At 40.5% G+C, this 22631-nt stretch overlaps 1 protein-coding gene across 2 annotated transcripts in view; it reads left to right on the top strand.

Moving 5' to 3' along the window:
* NUP160 (nucleoporin 160) overlaps positions 1 to 21166 on the top strand; it is a 44253-nt gene extending 23087 nt beyond the window's left edge. Inside the window, exons 14-36 of one of the 2 annotated variants that reach the window (XM_055547127.1) lie at positions 346 to 445; positions 715 to 880; positions 1545 to 1672; positions 1765 to 1925; positions 3439 to 3572; positions 4519 to 4589; positions 5480 to 5639; positions 6251 to 6320; positions 6908 to 7006; positions 8167 to 8286; positions 8809 to 8904; positions 9001 to 9095; positions 9193 to 9289; positions 9383 to 9488; positions 12315 to 12475; positions 13672 to 13732; positions 14530 to 14640; positions 14815 to 14938; positions 15648 to 15749; positions 16345 to 16486; positions 17593 to 17718; positions 19281 to 19385; positions 20070 to 21166. In XM_055547127.1, the coding sequence (XP_055403102.1) occupies positions 346 to 445; positions 715 to 880; positions 1545 to 1672; positions 1765 to 1925; positions 3439 to 3572; positions 4519 to 4589; positions 5480 to 5639; positions 6251 to 6320; positions 6908 to 7006; positions 8167 to 8286; positions 8809 to 8904; positions 9001 to 9095; positions 9193 to 9289; positions 9383 to 9488; positions 12315 to 12475; positions 13672 to 13732; positions 14530 to 14640; positions 14815 to 14938; positions 15648 to 15749; positions 16345 to 16486; positions 17593 to 17718; positions 19281 to 19385; positions 20070 to 20159 (2625 nt within the window). In that variant the 3' untranslated portion in view covers positions 20160 to 21166. Of the gene's footprint in view, positions 1 to 345; positions 446 to 714; positions 881 to 1544; positions 1673 to 1764; positions 1926 to 3438; positions 3573 to 4518; positions 4590 to 5479; positions 5640 to 6250; positions 6321 to 6907; positions 7007 to 8166; positions 8287 to 8808; positions 8905 to 9000; positions 9096 to 9192; positions 9290 to 9382; positions 9489 to 12314; positions 12476 to 13671; positions 13769 to 14529; positions 14641 to 14814; positions 14939 to 15647; positions 15750 to 16344; positions 16487 to 17592; positions 17719 to 19280; positions 19386 to 20069 lie in introns of both variants that reach the window. The other variant, XM_055547126.1, reaches the window with a different exon arrangement.
* The last annotated feature ends 1465 nt before the right edge of the window (positions 21167 to 22631 follow it).

Genomic DNA, 22631 nt, shown 5'->3' with positions numbered 1-22631 from the left:
TTAAACTATTTATTTATTTATTTGGCTGCATCTGGTCTTAGGTGCATCCTGTAGTGTCTTTCGTTGCCACGTGCATACTCCCTAGAAGTGGTGAGAGGGCTTAGTTGCTCCAGGCCATGTGGGATCTTAGTTCTCCGGCCAGGAATCAAGCCCTCGTGCCCTGCATTGCAAGGCAGATTCTTAAGGGAAGTCCTGACGTTGATCCTCTTTGAAGGTTACACCTGTTATTTGGTAGAGTGTCCTTCAGTTTGGATTTGTCTGGGGTCTCCTCATGATAAGATTCAGGTCTCAACTATTCTATACCTTTAAACACTGAAAAAAATAATATATTTTTTGTATTTGCAGGGGTACCTGTCTTTCCTTGTGCCTTCTTCCTTAGTGGATCATTTGTATCTCCTCCCTGATGATAATCTTTTGACAGAGGATGAGACAACCATATCTGATGGTAAGAGTGATTATTATGTCCACATTCAGGCTCCTTTCTCCATAAGCCCTATACTTTCATTCAAACAGATACAAAAAACATCGACGGCCACTGTGACCTTTCCTGGTCAGTGTACCTCATTGTACATTAAAAAAAAAAAACTGAAGAGGCCTAAGCATCTCCAAGACTTCAGATAGCTACCTGTCATGTATTCTTAATATTTTTTTAGTATAATATTAACTAGCAGCTCTTCATTGACCTGAGACGTGAATGTCACCTTCCTCTTACAGACGTGGATGTTGCTCGGGATGTCATGTGTCTTATAAAATGCCTCCGGCTGATTGGAGAGTCAGTAACTATGGATATGTCAGTAATGATGGAAATGAGCTGTTACAGCCTACAGTCTCCAGAAAAGGCTGCAGAACAGATTCTGGAAGATTTGATCACTATTGATGTGTAAGGAGAATTTAGGGTAAAGTCCATTTCCTAATGGAAATTTAGCAAATCTTAGTGTCAATATCAGGTTTGAATGTAATTCAGATATGTACAAAGTAGTGGCTTAAAGTGAGTTGTCATGATTCTAAGTAGCTGTTTTCAGCTTTTAAACAGAAAATCTAACACATGGATTCAAGTCTGGAAACAAGACTCATGAATTATAGTCTAGCTGTTAACTATGAAGTGAAGTCGCTCAGTCGTGTCTGACTCTTTGCGACCCCATGGACTATAGCCTGCCAGGCTCCTCTGTCCATGGAATTTTCCAGGCAAGAAAACTGGAGTGGGTTGCCATTTCCTTCTCCAGGGGATCTTCCCAACCCAGGGATCGAACCTCAGTCTCCCGCATTGTAGGCAGATGCTTTTACCATCTGAGCCACCAGGGAACTGAGCTGTAAATTCTAAAATGTAAACATATTTTCCTCTAATACATTTTGTCTGTCATTTCTGGAAAAAAATGAAAGACAATTTGCTACATGGCATGAAAGTATCTTATATACCAGAGTGATTACTTCACTCCTGTATTACATGGCTGGTTTTCCTGTTTCATAGAGCATTTACCTTACAGGGGCGTAAAGAGTCTATCATATACATTCTCAGAAGTAATGGGTTTCTAACTTCCTTACAGAGACAATGTGATGGAGGATATTTGTAGTAAACTGCAGGAGATTAGGAACCCAATCCATGCCATCGGACTTCTAATACGGGAAATGGATTATGAAACAGAAGTAGAAATGGAAAAGGGATTCAGTCCAGGTAAATGACAAAGTAACAGATATACCTTTTGATTTAGAGAAAACAGTAATACAGTTAAATTTTTTTAATTATTATTATTTTTTAATTTACAGCTCAGCCTTTGAATATTCGAATGAATCTTTCTCAGCTCTACGGTAGTAGCACGTCAGGGCATATTGTTTGCCGAAGTGTGTGTAAAATTGCCAGCACGCGCTTCCTCATCTGCCGAGACCTTTTGATCTTACAGCAGCTACTAATGAGGCTAGGAGATGCCGTAAGTACTACTTGAGGGAAAGCTTGTCAAATCTGAAACCTGGTCTTGACCTGCAGGCACGTGGCAGAGCATCAGCTCCGAGAGCACAGAGACATGTGTCTTTGTTTACTGCTCTGTCCCACGTGCTTGGCCCTTCGGGGGTCCTCTGTGAATGCATGCTGATTTAAGAATGAGAGAGCCTAAATTGCAGATTAAGAATGTATATGGGGGAAAAAAAAAGAATGTATATGAAGCAGGTTGTTTTACTCTTAACCTTTGTGTATATGATGGTGGGATAATTTTCTAGGATGCTCTCCCAAAATGTAGTATTAGTACAGCTCTGGATGTGATCACAGAGTACCATTTAGGACGGAGGAGAGAGGAAGAAAGAGAAAAAGAGCTTCTCTATTTCTCCAGTGCAGGATTTTCCCTAAGCCGTTTTGAAATTGTAGAGTTGGTTTTGGGGTCCTCCCAGCTCCATTCTGTACCTCCCTTCCCATCCTCGCCTTTTAGCCACCAGACTTCTGTTGCCAGACTGCTGTCCTTGTCTCTCCCCCTCCTCCCCACCTTGAATGTTTCACATTCCAAAGTTAACCTTTCTGCCCACCATCAGAAGACCCATTTATGTCACTCATCTGAGCCTGACAAGGAAGTAATCTGATTAAACTAATTCATATTAATATATAAATAAACTGAAAGCCCTTTGAAGCTCCTGGGGGTGCTTATACTTTTTAAATCAGAATTCATTAACTCAAGTACATGGCTAATGGCAGAATTTCAGGTAAAAGATAAGGAGAAAACATTCTGGAAGATGATTGGTTTAGGACCACCAAGGAGAAGCAGGACCCTTTCCTGAAAGTTGTCTGTCTGTCTGCCTCACAGCTCATGGGATCTTAGTTACTTGACCAGGGATTGAACCCAGGCTTTGGCAGTGAAAGCCCAAGTCCCAGCCACTGGACCACCATGGAGTTCCCTTTGTGGTTTTGTTTTTTGAGTCTGTTGTATTTTAATATTTATTTATTTGGCTGCATCCAGTCATAGCAGGTACCTGTGGGGTCTGTTCCCTGATCAGGGATTGAACCCATGCCCCTAAAGTAGAAGCGTGGAGTCTTAACCACCAGGCCAACAGAGAGTCCCAAAGTGACACTCGTTTTTAAGGCTACTGATATTCTTGTCGAGCTTTCCTCTAATGCTCGTATTTATTTTTACCCCAAACCAGAAGATTAAGAAATGTCTTAGATTTCCCTGTTCCTCTTCTTGAGTCCTGAACCTACAAATTTGGTGCACGTTAAGCAGTCTGTTACTATTTTCTTTTTCGCCATCAGCTCCTGTGACCTGGTGAGCTGTTTTTTTATTATTTTGTACTGTTAAGTGGGTAGATCCTTTTGCTGCCTGCTACCCCAAAATGTAATGGGTGTGTTGCTTTTATGTATGCCCTGTGTAACTGTGTTTGTTATTTTACTGCCACCTGAACCTAAGGGTTATCATTACTAAATGCTATTTCCTGTCTCACCCACCCACCCATGACATATAGGTAATCTTGGGAGCTGGCCAGCTCTTTCAAGCCCAGCAAGACCTACTGCATCGAACAGCTCCCCTACTCTTATCTTATTACCTCATAAAGTGGGGAAGTCAATGCTTGGCAACTGATGTTCCAGTTGATACATTGTGAGTTTCAGTGTTCTGCTTATTTTAAAAATAAATTGTGAGCTTAATGATTCTTTTCCATTGTCTGATAGAAAAGCAAATTAAATATTATGCTGTAGCATGACATGCCTTTAAAATTCAGAGCTTTCAGATAACTCCATTTTCTAAAGGTTAAAGGCAAGTTATAAGAATGAAAATAATATAAAAAAAAGAATGAAAGCAATAAATATGCATTATTATATGTGTGCATGAATGATGTGAAGACAAATGCTGTGGAAAGCAACAGAAGACGCGGGCAGCGTGCCTGTGACTCGGGAGCTCCGCCCGGGGCTGGGACAGCCCGGGTGGGGGGAGGGCGGCAGGCGCGGGAGGGCGGCAGGCGCGGGAGGGCGGCAGGCGCGGGAGGGCGGCAGGCGCGGGAGGGCGGCAGGCGCGGGAGGGCGGCAGGAGCGGGAGGGCGGGCCGTTTCTTCACCTGTGGCTGCTTCACGTTGACGCGGCAGAAACCAGTGCAATATTGTAACAATTATCCTTCAGTTAAAGATAAATAAATATTTTTTTTAAGTTGAGGTCACAGAGAAAGTTAGGCCACACACGAACATATGCTAATTATCAAGAGAAGACTGAGAGTCTTTATAACCAAAGTAAGAAAGAAAATTTAATGTCTACCTAAAAGACTGACGTTTCAGTTAGATAAGCCACTTTGTTTTCTGGCAAGGGAAGGCTTTTCACAGCATGGAGGCCTAAGAAGTTTCTGCTCTGGCTTTTCCTTGAAGGATCACTGGGTGACATGATGGGAAACAGTCTAAACCATAGGTCATTTTCCAGATACTTTTGTGCTTTCAGTGGAGCTTTCATGTGTAATTTGTTAGTGAAATTGACAGTGTTTTAATTAGCTAACTTCCTGAAGTAATGTTGTCATAGGAAATTTTATTGAGCTTTTTTGTTTTTTTCTCCCTTCCTCACAGGGAGTCTAATCTTCAACATTTATCAGTACTGGAACTGACTGACTCTGGTGCTTTAACGGCAAATAAGTTTGGTAAGGATTGGACTGTGTATGCATTTGATTTTAAGTTTGGCATTTATTGCGTGTTCATTAAGGTGGTCTTTTGCCACCTTTGCTTTAGAAAAGGTGCCTCGGCTGTGCTTTTGGTTTGAGAGGGTGTGAGCAAGCTGTGTCCTGAGACCTCTCTGGTTGTGACAAGTAGTATCAGATCAGACTGAAATGAAGGGTGTTGCCTATGTATATGCGCACATGTGTGTTCTCAGTCGTGTCCGACACCCTGTGACCCCCAGGCTCCTCTGTCCATGGGATTTCCCAGGCAAGAATATTAGAGTAGGTTGTCATTCCCGTCTCCGGGGGATCTTCCCAACCCAGGGACTGAATCCATCTCTCTGGTATTGGCAGGCAGATTCTCTACCACTGAGCCACCTGCGAAGGCATGTATATATGTATGTACACACACCCCCGCATATACATGTGTACAACTGCTTTTCCGTTGTATACTGATACTCCAGTGATTAATCATTTTTTAAATTTACTAAGTTCATATAGCTTTTGTAATCTTGTCTTCAACAACAAATATTCAAAAGGAGTCCTCTCTCATGCTTGAGAACCATTCTGGAGAATTTATTTGTGTTTTGGTATAAAATTTAGACTCTTAGGACTATGTTTATTGGAAACACTTCGAGAGGAATGGCATGACTGTCATGTTTATTTAGTGGCTTTTTTATTGCATTTATGTAGTGCTTCATAGTTTACAGATTGCTTTTATTTATATTGCCATTGATTATACCAGTGATGCATTTTATGTTTTTAATTAATAAATGCTCTCTGTGACAGGTGTAAAATGAATTGGGAGGCTGTCTTAACTGAAAATTGATGCTACTGTCACAAGTTGGTGACTGTTAAAACTTTTTATTTTTAAGTATCTAGCCCTCAGACAATTGTGGAATTATTCTTCCAAGAAGTTGCAAGAAAACACATTATATCTCATCTGTTCTCTCAACCAAAGGCACCTCTAAGCCAAACTGGATTGAACTGGCCAGAGATGATCACTGCAGTTACCAATTATTTATTGCAGCTCTTGTATCCTTTGATTTAAAAGCTAATTAAAGGTTTTTTTTTCTATCCAAATAGTCTAAGATTCAGGAATATTCTGCCTGTATAATGAAAAATTTTAATGAGGTTGGATGTTTACCCCCTCATCCCAATAAGAAATGATAGTTATTTTCAGGTATCCCCCCCTTTTTTTTTTTTAATTTGTTTTTTTGCTCAGGGGTTGAGCCAGATTTTATTGGTGCACACACAGTTAATACCCAGATTGCTTTTAAAACATACATTTATCAAATATTTATTGAATGGTTTTGTATGCCAAGCCCTGTGTTAGGTACTGAGTATCCATTGGCATAGTATGCTTGGGCAATATACTAGCTGAAATTAGAAGCGAGCGCCAAGAGGTGAGACACCTGCTCTAGTTCTTTGTTGGTTGCTCTAATGCAGGTGATTAGGCTCCTAGTCTATAACCTTTCCACTGTGCTTAATATTAAAGTTATATAGTTATGTGGGAAGAACATGTGTTATACCACCTTGTCTTTACCTTCTTTTTAAAAACTAAGCCATTTCGTGGAGTTTGGGTGCCCAGTGTGTGTATTTAAGCTTTACCAAAGCAGTAAATACTCTCCTTAACCAATGACTAGGTGGCCTAGCAATCCTGGTTGTCTCTTTCTAGAATGTTTGATGGGAAATTGTCAGTATGTACAATTGCAGGTGAGTACCGTTGAACATTTCAGGACAGTTAGTCTTGTAAAGAAGGGGATTTCTAGAACTTTTTTCTTTGTAAATGTTTTCTGCATTTTAATTGGGCTGATAAGACCCACAGTAATTTACACTGGATTACACGGAAACATACACCAGAGAGATTTTCTTTACTTCATTCTTGGCAGTATGATTCCTAACACAGTGTTTTATAAAGTACTGTTTTTGTTAATTCTCTCTATTGGGTTCTCTTTATAGAAAGAAAATGTATCATTGTCTTCATATAACTCCTTCACTGGAATCTAGTCAGTTGAGCCAGTAAATACCAAAAGTTGGAGATTGCCAAGATGGAAAGTGTGCGTTTGTTTTCATGAGATAGTGTTATTAGAGTCCCGTTTGCTTTCTTAGAGTGTCTAATAACTTATTAATAGTTTAAGAATGGATTAACAGGATTTGGTTTTAACCTCCAGATGCTTTCTGAAAATACAGCTTTTGTGTCGAATGACCACTATCTTCTCTCCCTCTGAAGAACATGGAAATGAATATCTCCTTAAGGGATATTTATCCTCAAATCAGAAACCATCTTTTTTGCCTTTAAGGATTATATTCAGTTGCTGCATCCCTGGTGTCAAGTCAACGTTGGTTCCTGCAGATTTATGCTGGGACGGTGTTACCTGGTTACGGGAGAGGGACAGAAGGTAAACTGCATCTGAAAGATGAGCAAACTTTAGAACAAGGAGGACACTCAGTTTCCATCTCAGGGAGGGGATTGGAGGCATAGAATCCCCCAGATAAGGTTAAAGAAGACTAACAGTGCCAGCAAGGGGCATGATCTACCCGTGGGGACCGTTTAGCTTCATGTACTTTACAGATTATTTAGGACACAAGAAAATATGAAGAAAAATACTTTAAAACCCTCCTGCCCCTGTGCAGTGCTTTTAAGGATACATTTTTGTGACTAAAATATTTCTTAGATACATTGTTGTTTTTTTGGTTTTTTTTTAATACTACAAATATGAATTTTTTTTTAATTTAATTTTATTGTTTAACTTTACAATATTGTATTGGTTTTGCCATATATCGAAGTGAATCCGCCACAGATATACACGTGTTCCCCATCCTGAACCCTCCTCCCTCCTCCCTCCCCATCCCTCTGGGTCATCCCAGTGCACCAGCCCCAAGCATCCAGTATCGTGCATCGAACCTGGACTGGCTACTCGTTTCATATATGATATTATACATGTTTCAATGCCATTCTCCCAAATCATCCCACCCTCTCCCTCTCCCACAGAGTCCAAAAGACTGTTCTATACATCAGTGTCTCTTTTGCTGTCTCGTATACAGGGTTATTGTTACCATCTTTCTAAATTCCATATATATGCGTTAGTATACTGTATTGGTGTAGATACATTGTTTTTATAGCATGTTTTTTTATGCTGTTTTTTTTTCCCATTATGGTAGTTTACATTTCTGATTTTTTCCCTGACATCCTGTTTTGTAAACTTGCAGACATAAAAGTCCCAAGACTTTGATACTAAATCCCCCACTCAGATGCTACAAAAATTAGCATGGTGCTATAGTTGCTGTATTACAGGTATCCATCAGGTATCTTCTTAAAGTTTGCTTTGTAATTAGCAACATTTAAGTTAAAAAGTTAGATAAGTTAAAATATTAAATAATGCATCAGAGAGAATTTAGATACAACAAACAGTAAATACAGTCATTTACTTACCTAATAATTACTTAAATAATTTTCTTTCTTTTTTCCGGCTTTTCTCGGTACAAGAACTCTTGGCTCATAGTATCTGGAAGTGGAACAATCTATTATAAGTCATTTTATATCCTTCTATTCCTCCAGGCTCTGGAGTGTTTCTGCCAGGCAGCATCCGAAGTGGGCAAAGAGGAATTCTTAGATCGCTTGATCCGTTCCGAGGATGGAGAGATTGTGTCCACCCCCCGGCTGCAGTATTATGATAAGGTTCTGGCATGGTTTGGTCCTTCTTACACCACACTGGGTAAAAATGTAATAGAGGCAGGGAGGCAGATAAATGAGAGTTTGGGGTTAACATACACACTTAAAATATATAAAATAGGTAGACAGTGAAAGTGAAGTCGCTCAGTCATGTCCAACACTTTGCGACCCCATGGACTGTAGCCTACCAGGCTTCTCAGTCCATGGGATTTTCTGAGGAACTGTACTCAATGTCTCAGTTTTGACTCCACTGGGTCTTTGTAGCCGCTCATAGGCTTTCTCCAGCTGCATGGAGCGGTGGCCCCTCTACTTGCGGTGCTCGGCCTTCTCACCGCAGTGGCTTCTCTTGGAGGCGCAGGCTCAATGGTTGTGCCTCATGAGCTTAGTTGCATGTGGGATCTTCCTGGGCCAGGGATCGAATCTGTCTTCTGCATTGGCAGGTGGACTCTTAAGCACTGGATCCCCAGGGAAGCCAAAACATGAAATAAATTGTATTCCAATCTGAAGTACTGTTATATTTCTCCCTAGGTTTTGCGTCTGCTGGATGTCGTAGGTTTGCCTGAACTGGTTATTCAGTTGGCCACATCAGCAATAACTGAAGCAGGTGATGACTGGAAAAGTCAGGTGAGGACTAACTGTATTCTGTTTATTACCCTGGAGCTTTATCATGGGTACGGTGTTTTAATTTCTGTTCTTTTTTCCCCTGTATTTGATACTTAGGCCACTTTAAGGACATGCATTTTCAAACATCATTTGGATTTAGGTCACAATAGCCAAGCCTATGAAGCATTAACCCAAATTCCTGATTCCAGCAGGTAATCAAACCCACAGTCTTACTTAGAGGAGGCATTTTACCAGCCCTGTGTAATCCACAAGGAAAATGTACACTCGTATCCCTTTCTTTCCTTCTAGGCAGTTGGATTGTCTGCGGCAGCTGGTGGTAGTTCTTTGTGAACGTTCCCAACTTCAGGATCTTGTGGAGTTTCCCTATGTGAATCTGCATAATGAGGTCATCTTATTTATCCACTGATGGCTGGACGCAGTTCTGGTGGTTGTCGTGATGGCTGCTAACGTTGATATCTGACTGCTTCCCCTCCTTTAGGTGGTGGGAATAATTGAATCCCGGGCAAGAGCTGTGGACCTTATGACTCACAATTACTATGAGCTTCTGTATGCCTTTCACATCTATCGTCACAATTACCGGAAGGGTGAGCACTTGAAGCGTGTCGTCTCTGTGGGAGGCAGCCTCATCAGTGGTTTTTCATGCTTTACAAAAAAATATTATCTGTTTGACTTACATAATTTTTACCTTACTTTTACCACTGGACAAGTGTTCTCTACAAGCATTTGGGGAATTTATATTTAAGTTCAAGATTTGCTTCACCTCTTTGTAGATTACCTGTTAATCTTAAAGATAGACACTTCTCTGCCAGAATTCCCTGGCAGTCCAGTGGTTATTAGGATTCCATGCTTTTACTGCAAAGGGCCTGGGTTTAATCCCTGGTCAGGGAACTAAGATCCCCATAAGCAGGTTGGTGCAGCCAAAAAAGATATATATTTCTCCCATTTTAGAACATTCCTGAAGCTTTTCCATTGAGATGGTGTTCTATGTGTATCTTTCATCTAATTTTAAAAGCAACTTTATTTCACTAAAGGCACTTTGAATTTTTGTGGCTGGTTTTTTGGGTTTTTTTGGGGTTTTTTTGTGGCTGGTTTTTAAGTTCCTGTACAATTTTGCCTTTGGCCTTTCTTTCTGCTCTTTGTTGTTGTTGTTGATTTACTAATTTATATATTTATTTTTGGCTGTGCGGAGCCTTCCGATTTTCTACAGTTACGGTGAGCAGCAGATACGCTCTGACTGCAGTGTTTGGGCTTCTCTTGCTGTGGAGCACGGGCTCTTGGGCACGCGGGCTTCAGTAGTTGTGGCTCCCGGCTCTAGAGCACAGCCTCAGTAGCTGTGGCACACGGGCTTCGAATCGCCCCATGGCTTGTGGGATCTTCCCAGACCAGGGACCAAACCTGTGTCTCCTTCATTGGCAGGCAGATTCTCTAGCAATGAGCCACCAGGGAAGCCTTTGGCCTTTCTTTTCTCTTACTTGTGCTGATCCTTTAGAGAGTAAGTTGTGGACATCATGACTCAATGCATAAACACTTCAGATGCATTTCAAGGACATTTTTTATATAACCGCAAATTGAGAAAATAACTAATTTTGTGAACTAAATGTAGATGTAGTGCTCTTATCCGACGTGCTCTTATTCATGTTTAAATATTGCCAAACACGGCTAGTACATTTCTCCCATACTGTCCTCACCCCCTGATCTGGGATCACGTCTTGGATTTAATTGGCCTGTTGGTTTAGTCTCCTTTTATCCGGAGCATTCCATCAGCCCTACTTTGCCTTTGATGACACTGATATGTTTGAAGAGGACCGGCCAATCATTTTTGTAGAATGTTTCTGAATTTGGATTTATTTGATGACAATGTGATCTTTATCAGGTCAGCTAAAATTAAGGGATTACATGGCTGTTTTAAGATCATATTTTACAAGATAATCATTGTGGTTATCCTTTCGAACCACTAACATTTTTATACTATTTTCACTCAGGAATTTTTTTTAGATTTCTTATTGATTTTCATTGGAAAGAATAGATGGAAATAGTCCATAGGCCTGTTCTTCATATTCCTAATGCTAAAGTGTGTTTGTGTGTTCTTTGACGAATACAAGAAAGGCAGTGTAGACTATTCAACATCTCTCACTGCTTTCACAATGACAGCATCCGTTACATCCACCCGATTAAGACCAGTTTAGCTGGATTAATGTTCAGATCTTTCTGGAGCAAGGCTGTTTTTCTGACAAAAACATCTTACATATTCCAGGCACTCAAAAGTATTTGTTGGGATGAAAAAGAGTTTGATTGGGTTTGAAAACTGAAAGAGAATTTTTAAATCTGTTTAGTTTCTGGAGTCCCATGCTGTCTTAGAACAATGATGAGAGTATGATCTTGGGGGGTCTTCCGTGGCAATCCAGTGGTTAAGACTCTGAGCTTCCAACACGGGGGACGCATGTTCAGTCCCTGGTTGGGGAGCAAAGATCCGACATGCCATGCGACTCGGCCAGAAAAAAGAAAAAAGAGTTTATGACCTTGAACAGACACTCAGATCCTGGGTGGTGATAGGTGACCACAGAATTGAAACTAGTTCTCCAAGCTAGTGTTCTGTGCTACCTGGGTATGTAGTATCTAAACTTCAAAAGTAACATTTTAGATGTTTGCAGAACTTTTTTTTTTCTGCCTTTCTTCGGGATTATAAAAGTACATGTAGCATAACCTACTGTCGTAACCGTTTTACGTGTTTAGTAGTGCTAAGCACCTTCACATGACTGTGTACACAGCCAGTCTCCAGAATTCTTTTCACCTTGCCAAATGGAAACTATACTCCTTAAACACCAACTTCTCATCCCCTCCTTCCCCATCTCCTGGCAACCACCATTCCACTCTCTGTCAACAAATTTGGCTACCAGAATCGTCTAGCATTTGACTTTTCATGACTGGCATGTTTAACTTAGCATGAACTTCAAGGTTCATCCGTGTTGTAGCATCCATCAGAATTTATGATACTCTATGGATGTATTGATAACTTTGATGGAACCTTGGATGTTTCCATCTTTTGTTTGTTATGAATAACACTGCAATGAACAGGGATGTACAAATAATTCTTTAAGACTGCTTTCAGTTGGTTTTTTGGGGGGGAGGGAGTGGTTTATACACCCAAAAGTAGAATTGGTGAATTATAAAGTAATTCTGATTTTTTGAAGAACTGTTTTCCTTAGTGGCTATACCAATTTATATTCCCTCCAGCACGATACAGGGGTTCCAGTTTTTCCACATTCTTAGCAACATGTGATTTTTTGTTGTTTTAAGTTAAACTTGATTTTTTTTTTTAAATTTTTAACATTTGGTAAGTGTGACAGATTTTCTCTGTGTCTCTAAAGAGTCACATTTTTGAAATCCTTATATCTGTTATTGCCTTATAGCTGGCACAGTGATGTTTGAGTACGGAATGCGTCTTGGCAGAGAGGTTCGAACTATCCGGGGACTTGAGAAGCAAGGCAACTGTTATCTGGCTGCTATTAATTGCTTACGACTTATTCGCCCAGAATATGCGTGGATTGTTCAGCCAGCATCTGGTGCAGTGGTATGAAAACTTTGTATCCTGGAATTTGGGGATCATTTAACTTATTTTGTTTGGTCCTTTAAAAATACCTCATTTTGCTTCATTTCATTTAAAACTTCCACTAGGATATTTGTGAACTTAATCTGTTTTTGCAGTGATTCATTTGTTTTATGTTACTACCCCTTTGGTTTCCAAGTTCAGAATTACTGTAGGAATAAGTATTGTTGTTTAGGTGCTAAGTCATGTCGGACTCTTTGTGATCCCATGGACTGCGGAATGCCAGGCTTCCCTGTCCTTTACTATCTCCCGGAGCTTGCTCAAACTCATGTCCATCGCATCGGTGATGTCATCCAATCATCTCATCCTCTGTCATCCCCTTCTCCTCCCACCGTCAATCTTTCCCAGCATCAGTGAGTCAGCTCTTTATGTCAGGTGGCCAAAGTATTGGAGCTTCAACTTCAGCATCAGTCTTTCCATTGAATATTCAGGATTGATTTCCTTTAGGATTGACTGGTTTGATCTCCTTGCAGTCCAAGGGACTCTTGAGAGTCTTCTCCAGCCCCACAGTGTAAAATCATCAGTTCTCTGAATAAGTATTACAGAGTGGTTTTGGAATTAGACAACCTAACTTCAGGCAAATTACTGTATCTTTTATTGTCCAGTTAGCCTCTTGCATAAAATAGGAATGATGATGATAATAATATCTACCTTCTAGGATTATTTGGGTATTAAATGAGATAACCCATCTAAGATTGCATAGAATAGTGACAGTGCCTGGCCTGCAGAAAGTGCTCAGTAAGTGCTAGCTGTTTTTATTTCATTCATTTTTGTTAATTTAATGTATTGCTATTGTTTTAAAGGAGGTGAACCTTGAGTTTTTCTTATCATGCTGATGGGGTACTCCAGTTACTTGTATAGTTCCTGCATATACTGTTCTATTTTCCAGGGTTATGAGTGGAGAATGTAGTTTTGTAAACCAAGGAAGGTCGGGTGGTTTATATGGACATCAAATCAGTGTCTTTGGACTCAGTAAAATTTTAGCTAAGTGAGCCGCGTTTCTTTGTCAAGTAGTCACAGTAACTTTGTGAGAAGAGCTGTGCTAGTTGAAATGGACGTAATTTACGCTGAGAGAATTTAAGCATGAAAGCCCTGGATCATAGTTAATGATATTAAAATAAAGTACTGATTTTTCATAGTTAAATCTCTCGTCTTTTCAGTATGATCGCCCTGGAGCATCCCCTAAGAGGAATCATGATGGAGAATGCACAGCTGCCCCAAGTGAGTTGGGGAACTCAGGCCGACTTTCGCTGAATGGCACGTGTTACACTAGTTGTGTTTATATTTACTTGTTTTTTTATAGTACTTATTATAGTATAAGTACTCATATTGTAGCATATTGTATATGTATGGTAGTTACTTTGTTAAAATATAATAAAGTTTCTTATCAGTATTCTGTCTGGTTGCCCTTTGAAAACTTTGTGTGCCTGTGTGTGAAATGAAAATCCTTAAAAAAGGGTGTGTGTATGTTTGTTGCTTGTTGTGTTCGAGTCAGCTTAAGCTGCATACTTTTTTAAATTGGATTCCTTTAGTGTCTCTATAGAAGCATGATTTCCCTTCTCTTTTTTCCTTTTTTCCATGACAGTGCCTCGAGGCAAGTAGTCTCTGAGTTTTCCAACCAGGGGTTGAACCCCCATCCCCTGCCGTAGGAGCTCAGAGTCTTGGACCATGATTTCCTTCCTTAAAGAGCCTGGGCTCTAGAGTTGGACACACTTGGTTTTAATTCTGCCTCTCACTTTGGGCATGTTCCTTACCGATAAAGATGACAGTATTTCACAGTTGTAAGAGTTAATTCCTTGCAAGCGCCTCCTTGAAGCTGTTATTAGAGTACTTTGACTTGACTCGGCTCTAGAGTGAAGCAGGGTCGTTTGTTTTATTGAGCCCCTTGTTTTCACCCCATCTTCTTAACATTAAACTGACAGTGACTTAGTGTGTAGTGGAAACTGACGGCTTGCGTTTGTCTGACAGGCACTTCCTTTGTGCTCTGGGAATTGACAGTGTTTTCCTTTGGCTTATAGCGAATAGACAGATTGAAATCCTGGAACTGGAAGATCTGGAGAAGGAGTGCTCCTTGGCCCGCATTCGCCTCACCCTGGTTCAGCATGACCCCTCGGCAGCCGCCGTTGCAGGTGGGCATTCAGCACCAACAGCACATTTTAGGACCGGGCAGCAGACGTAGTGTGCCACGTGGGTGTGGAGCGTGTCGTTGTTACTCTGGGCATTCACCAAGGACGTGGTCTTTGGGTTCAGTTCATTGGCATGTCCCAGTGGTTGCACTAAATAGCTGTTTCCCACTTCTGCAGGAAGTTCATCCGCAGAGGAGATGGTCACTCTCTTGGTTCAGGCTGGCCTTTTTGACACTGCCATATCACTGTGTCAGACTTTCAAGCTTCCCTTAACGCCAGTCTTTGAAGGACTTGCTTTCAAGTATGTATAAAATTGCTTTTCTGTAGTCTTAAATTTTCTAACATAGTCTAATCTTCTAGTCTTAAATTTCTAAAATATTCTTAATTTTCTATTTACTTCTTACTGTTGCTTAGTATAAAGCAGTGATCACACAAGCCAGCATCTTACAAGCCAACTTTAAATAAGTTTTTGTGTAGTCTGAATTTTTTTTTTTTTTGGTAGTTGACTGTGAGGTTTTTGTGTGGGGGCGGGGAATTAATCTTGGTTTATAGCGTCTTTTGAGAAATCAGATCTGGCATTGCCCAGCCCACATGCCCGCATGACAGTAGGTAACCTGTGTGCCCACTTAGACAAGACATGTGTTCTCTTCAGTCCTTTAGGGCATCTCTTGGCCCACACACTGTTTAAAAGTGCTTCTTACTGATGTTACGTCACACCTAAATATTGGTCAGGTTGTTTGTGAGTTAGAAATAAACTTTCAGAATTGTTCATCATCAGTTTTCTCTTGTAAGTAAATGATCTCTTATAAGTAAATGATCTCTTAACACTTCTTAATGGCCTTATGGGTCATCCAGTTACTTGACTGTGAGGAGAGAGAAAGCCAATATCCCAGCAGGGAATTCAGTAATAGATTGGAGCTAAAGTTGTCATCTTATCTCCAGGTTTAGTAGCAACATAATGTGCATTTCAGCAAATTGACTTACTGTGTGTGGAACCATTCTCCTTTCAGATGCATCAAATTGCAGTTTGGAGGAGAGGCAGCGCAAGCAGAAGCCTGGGCCTGGCTAGCAGCCAACCAGCTCTCGTCAGTCATCACCACTAAGGAGTCTAGGTACCGCCCCAGACTCCAGCCAGCCCTGCAAGGGCGTACCCTCCACATCTGGCCCCAGTGCACCCAATAAGTGGCTACCTGAATGTATTCCAGTGTCTTCAGATCCTTCTCTAACAAGCCTCAGTACACTTCCCTTCCCTGAGTTGCATATATAATTTGTATTCTGCAGCTTAGCACTTTAGAATTACAGCATTTTGCAGTGATGAAGTCCTTTGACATTATTTTTCAGCCCCTAAATTCACACCGGAATTACTATCAAGATACAGATTACAAAACATCACTCTAATCTTCTAAATCAGAACTTCTACATGATTCTAATGCTTGGTCAGGTTTGGAAACAGGAGTCTGAGCCAATTTCATTATTTTAGAAATCTGGAACAAATAAGTAAACTAAATTGTTGAGTTCATATGTGGTTGTTGGGAAATTCTAATGCCACCTCTAAGTCACATTGGCCCTAATAATGTTAGTTATCATTTAGCTGTATTGTCAATTCGTTATGTCTAAAGATTGTTTTCCTTGTAAATACATGTTTTGAATGGTACTGTAATTATCTATTAAGAATCTGGAACTCATAAGTCCTCTCTTTTCATCAAGTGCTACAGATGAAGCGTGGCGGCTATTATCAGCTTACCTGGAAAGGTACAAAGTCCAAAACAACTTATATCACCACTGTGTAATCAACAAGCTCTTATCTCATGGAGTTCCTCTGCCTAACTGGCTAATAAACAGTTACAAGGTAAGTGGCACCTTAGCTTGTAGAGAGTAGGAACCTGGTCTTTATCATCCTGAATAACTTTATGAGATGATTAAAAAGAAAAAGAGATAATTTATGGAAATATAAAAACAGTTTCTTCAGTCCCTATGAAGTACTGGGTGTGAGATTTAAAGTTCACTCGGTTGTTGATTAAGTTAATATGTGCTGGTGTGCCCAACGAACAATGAGTATTTTAGAACAAAGAGTTTATGTGGGACATTGCATTTACTATTCATTACTCAAGAAATCACAGGAGTGGCTGGAATAGTTTTCAAATACTACAACAGTGTTTCTTTCAGGTTTTGTCAAAATTGGGTTCTTGGGCCACCTGCATTAAATTATTTGGATGGTGGGCTTCTTTGAAATATCTGATTCTTGGGTTCCATCCAAGACTTCCAGAATCAAATTGCCTGGAGTTAAGATCCAGGATATGCATTTTTAACAAGGTCCTAATTTGATTTGATGTTTGCCTAAAGTTGAGGACTACTGTTTCTGAAATACATTGGGAAGAATAGGAAAAAAGAATACAAAGCTTAAAATCAAGAAAGTTAGTCTGTTTTCTTAAGTTAGAAAGTAGAGAAGGCAGCTAAGTTGTTAACGGTTAAGATTGTGATCAAATCAGAATATAGAAAGCATAGTTGGGATAATTAGGAGAACCTTCCTAACTGAAGCTATATTCATTTCTCTCTCACCCTGAGTTCAACACAAATATAATTCAAGCATTGAAAGTTGGTGAGTCTTCATGTATTTCTTAGAATTAATGTGACTATATTGTCACTGGTACTCAGCATTTCTGGGAAGCTTTGTTGACTTTTACTGCTGTCAAAACAAAGTAGGAAAGAATGAAAATGTGTCTTAGGTCAAAAAACAGGTGAGGAAGGCCACTTAACAGAAAGGGCCTCTCAAGGTGCCCGGAGGCAACTAGGCTCTTGAGAATCCAGCCCTCATCCCAAGATAAGCAAACCATGGTGTTGGTCTATTTATAAAGAAAAGGATCAATGCCAGGGAATCGGACACTCAACATTCTTTGGATAGTGCCTGGGTTAGATGGAAACAGGTAAATGTTTTTGACCACTGACTTTTTACAGAAAGTTGATGCAGCTGAGTTGCTCCGTCTGTACTTAAACTATGACCTTTTAGAAGAAGCTGTGGAGTTGGTTTCAGAATATGTGGACGCTGTACTGGGAAAAGGACATCAGTACTTTGGAATTGAGGTAGGCTTGTCTCCACATTTCCTTTAATTCTGTATTATCATACTTGCTTTTTCCAAAGGTTTTTCCAGATAACTTGAATTAAAATTTCAGACTGGAAACAGTATCATTTATTAACAATTTAGAGAAAAGTTGTGTTGAGTGTGTTTATCCTTAATTGGCCTTCAGTTCAGTTCAGTTCAATCGCTCAGTCATGTCCGACTCTTTGCAACCCCATAAATCGCAGCACGCCAGGCCTCCCTGTCCATCACCAACTCCCGGAGCTCACTCAGACTCACGTCCATCAAGTCAGTGATGCCATCCAGTCATCTCATCCTCTGTCATCCCCTTCTCCTCTTGCCCCCAATCCTTCCCAGCATCAGAGTCTTTTCCAATGAGTCAACTCTTCGCATGAGGTGGCCAAAGTACTGGAATTTCAGGGTTAGCATCAGTCCTTCCAAAGAAATCTCAGGGCTGATCTCCTTCAGAATGGACTGGGTGGATCTCCTTGCAGTCCAAGGGACTCTCAAGAGTCTTCTCCAACACCACAGTTCAAAAGCATCAATTCTTCGGCACTCAGCTTTCTTCACAGTCCAACTCTCACATCCATACATGACCACTGGAAAAACCATAGCCTTGACTAGACAGACCTTTGTTGGCACAGTAATGTCTCTTCTTTTGAATATGCTATCTAGGTTGGTCATAACTTTTCTTCCAAGGAGTAAGAGTCTTTTAATTTCATGGCTGCAGTCACCATCTGCAGTGATTTTGGAGCCCAAAAACTAAAGTCTGACACTGTTTCCACTGTTTCCCCATCTATTTCCCATGAAGTGGTGGGACCGGATGCCATGATCTTAGTCTTCTGAATGTTGAGCTATAAGCCAACTTTTTCACTCTCCTCTTTCACTTTCATCAAGAGGCTTTTTAGTTCCTCTTTACTTTCTGCCATAAGGGTGGTGTCATCTGCATATCTGAGGTTATTGATATTTCTCCCGGCAATCTTGATTCCAGCTTGTGCTTCTTCCAGCCCAGCGTTTCTCATGATTTACTCTGCATAGAAGTTAAATAAGCAGGGTGACAATATACAGCCTTGACGTACTTCTTTTCCTATTTGGAACCAGTCTGTTGTTCCATGTCCAGTTCTAACTGTTGCTTCCTGACCTGCATACAGGTTTCTCAAGAGGCAGATCAGGTGGTCTGGTATTCCCATCTCTTGAAGAATTTTCCACAGTTTATTGTGATCCACACAGTCAGAGGCTTTGGCATAGTCAATAAAGCAGAAATAGATAATTGGCCTTAGGCCTGCTTTAAGATAAAAGATGACATGAATTTAAAACTACGCATTTGATTTAACTAAGAAAAGCACTAGTTCCCCAGTTGAAAAGAGTTGGGGGAGGAGGGGTCCAGTCATGTACCTATGTGCACACGTGTGTGTGTGCATGGATGCACTTGCATGCATACACACACAATCCCTTGTTGTGAAAAGAAAAAGTGTTTCATGTTATTGAATCCTATGGAAGTAACTGCCCAGAAGAAAGGGTCAACTTTTCAGATTTTCTTCAAATGATCCATATTTTTCCTTTCAGTTCCCACTGTCCGCCACGGCTCCAATGGTGTGGCTCCCATACTCCTCCATTGATCAGCTTCTCCAGGCTCTGGGAGAGAACACTGCCAACAGTCACAACATCGCGGTGAGTAAACCCTCTCCTGAGGCACCTTAGATTCCCTAAGTCCTTGCACTAGCAGTTGCAAAGCCTGCTCTTTTGGTTCTCAGGGATTAAGAGAGGGGCCGAAGCCATGCATTGCCCTTCACGTGCTGCCCAGTCCCTCTGTGAAAAACTGAAAGGGAAGTCGCTCAGTCGTGTCTGACTCTTTGCGACCCCATGGGCTGTAGCCTTCCAGGCTCCTCCATCCATGGGATTTTCCAGGCAAGAATACTGGAGTGGGTTGCCATTTCCTTCTCCAGGGGATCTTCCCAACCCAGGGATTGAACCTGGGTCTCCCAAATTGCAGGCAGACTCTCCACCGTCTGAGCCACCAGGGAATTCTACCCCTTTACGAAATGATTAGTTAAATCACGTGTAAGCTTTCTGGTCCTGGGACAAGAGCTAATGAAGCTTTTATTAAAAATACTGGTATGATTTGCATATTTAGAAATTCATTAAGAAAACAAGTTTGGAGTATTGTATATAATAGAAAAGTCCAGTTTTAGCAGTGGAGCCACAGAGCAGACTCCTGTACTGAACGGTGATTAAATGAAGCACAGTGGCTGACAGCTTTATCAGGGGACATCTGGTTGGTGACATCAAAGTGATAACTTTAGTCTTTTTCAGTCCTTGACCTATCTCTAACAATTCCCTTCTTTTCTCCTACAGCTGTCCCAGAAAATACTTGACAAATTAGAGGACTACCAGCAAAAAGTTGATAAGGCAACACGGGATTTGTTGTATCGTCGGAACTTGTGACCTGGACGGTTGCCCAGGCTTTGTGACCGCTTGGTGCCTCTTTGGGCTTGAGACTTTACCCTACAGGAAACCTAGACTCCGGGCCGGCCTTTACACCTGTAAATGACGTGTACAACATCCCGTCTGCATTCTGCATGAGAGAGAAGGGTGGATGAGTCACAGGACCTGTGCTTGCTGGTGGTGCTAACACACAGATTTCTGGGTTTCAACCTTGGTCTCAGACAGCTGCTTTTTTATATGATTCACAAGCGTTTTTAGAGTTTATATTTTTTTAAACTACCGAAGACATTCTTTATCTGCAAATTAAACCCCACCTTCACTTTCCAAAATAGCTGAGGGTTGTTGGTTTGTTGTAGCTGACCACCAAAAGCAGTCAGTGCAAATCCTTGCATTCTTCCCTATCGCTTTTTGTATTTCAATGGAATTATTTTGGTCCAGAATTGACATGTATTTTCTGTATTGCAGACAGAGGCTAATGATTTTGCGTACTCTTTTCATTATTTATTGTGGAATTTTTTTTTTTATGATCTTCAATAAAGTAGTAAATAATTTTCCTAGATTAACCCTAACATGATGACCAGCTGTTAAGGAAGATATCTTGAATCTGATTCTGAGGCTAAAGTGGAATAAACTCTTAGCTAAGAAAAAATTGAAAATTTATCATCTATAAAAATAATATTTTCCAGGTAAATTCCATAAACTGCTATGATTTATGATAATCAAGCCGGACTTGATCATACAAGTAGTCTAATAATGTATTGGACCAAAATATAAACTCTCCTGGTCAGATTTAGAGGCATTCATGGCCACAAATTTGGGGAAACATGAAAAAATAAACTCTTGAATTTTATGCTGTATATTAAAATTTATCTTTTAAGGAAACTATCTGTATAGTACTTGCTTGTATGCCCTTTGACCTTCCTTGAGTTTTTCATAAGCATTTAATTTTTATACTGTCAAAATCCTATTTACATTATATATTTTAAATAACACTGAGTTTCCCGGTGGTACTGCTGTTGTGGACGCTGCGGTGTATGGTTCTTCTTCCGCTTCGTCTCGACCATGATTAATGGGAAGTGCTGGATGCAGTTACAGGGAGCACGCGGCCTCGCCCTCCCAGCTCCATAAGCATGTGACTTCCACTTATAGCACAGAATATATTTTGACCTGTATATACATATATAACCAAGAGAAAGCTTTCTCACTTACATTTTCATGAGTGACTAATGGATGATAACCTGCAGTCTGAAAACTATCAAACCCTGTTGTAGCCATTTCTGGAGGAGAAGTAGCTCAAGACTGGCCCTGTTCCAGAAAGCTCCTCATTTGCATAGAAGAGCAAAGCAGTGGTTTCCATGGTAGCAGTTCATGAGACACTGACCAGCTCTTCTGTCCGTTTTCTTCCACCTTCCTCACTTTGATTTCCAACCGGAGCAGAGAGAAGGTGCGCACATTCTTTCACTTCACTTTTCACCTCGCTTTGAGTCTGCAGTTTTGTTTTCTGGACCATGTGATGTATTAATAGCATCATCTTTCCTTGTTTCTTCCAACTCTGACAATTTTCTGATTATAAATTGCTTTTAAAAGGACTCCCTTCTCTTTTAGTACTTAACTACCATTAAATACCAGGGGTAAAGGACCCACCTTTCAATGCAGGAGACATAAGAGACATGGGTTCAATGCCTCAGTCAGGAAGAGCCCCTGGAGAAGGGAATGGCAACCCTCTCCAGTATTCTTGCCTGGAGAATCCCATGGGCAGAGGAGCCTGGTGGGCTACAGTCCATAGGGTCACAAGGAGTCAGACATGGCTGAAGCCACTTAGCATAGCATGCACCATTAAACATGTGACTCAAGGAAAACTTCATAGTTCTTAAAAAAATATAACAAAATATGACAAACAAGGTTGCACTTTTCCAGCCTGTGACGATAAAAGCAAGCATCATTTCTATTAATAACAGAATATATATATAGCACACAGTTTCATACCAACCATTCTTTTTGTGATCTAACAAAGCTCATTTGTTCTACAAAGCTGTCCATCAGTGAACACATTCTAGGTAACAATTAACCTAATTTACTTCAACCTGATTAATACTTCTTTTTTTCTGCTAGAACACAGTATATATTATAGAAAGTTCTAAAGTTTCTTTTACTTTTTAGAGCTCTTTGTACCTGAAAACAAAGATAGTCTTGTATTACTTTTAATATAATCAGTAGCTCATCGTTAACCCTAAGCCACAAGAATATACCTGTATCTGCTTAGAATGCCATCAGCAAAAGATCAGTTTATTGCTTACATGACCTATGCCAGTTTCTATAGACTAAAAGGTGTTTCTTCCAGTAAATGAGGCTTAGTGATTTAAATGAACTTCCATGGAACACATAAGGTCAAATAATGTGATATAACAAAAAATATATTTCTTGTTTGTCCCCATTCCTGGCAAATAGCTTATAAATCCTTGTGGAACCCTG

The sequence above is a fragment of the Bubalus kerabau genome, chromosome 15 (genome assembly GCF_029407905.1).
Source record: "Bubalus kerabau isolate K-KA32 ecotype Philippines breed swamp buffalo chromosome 15, PCC_UOA_SB_1v2, whole genome shotgun sequence".
Lineage (NCBI taxonomy): Eukaryota > Metazoa > Chordata > Mammalia > Artiodactyla > Bovidae > Bubalus > Bubalus kerabau.
Note: the sequence above shows the minus strand (reverse complement) of the source record. Positions and strands in the feature narration are given on the sequence as shown.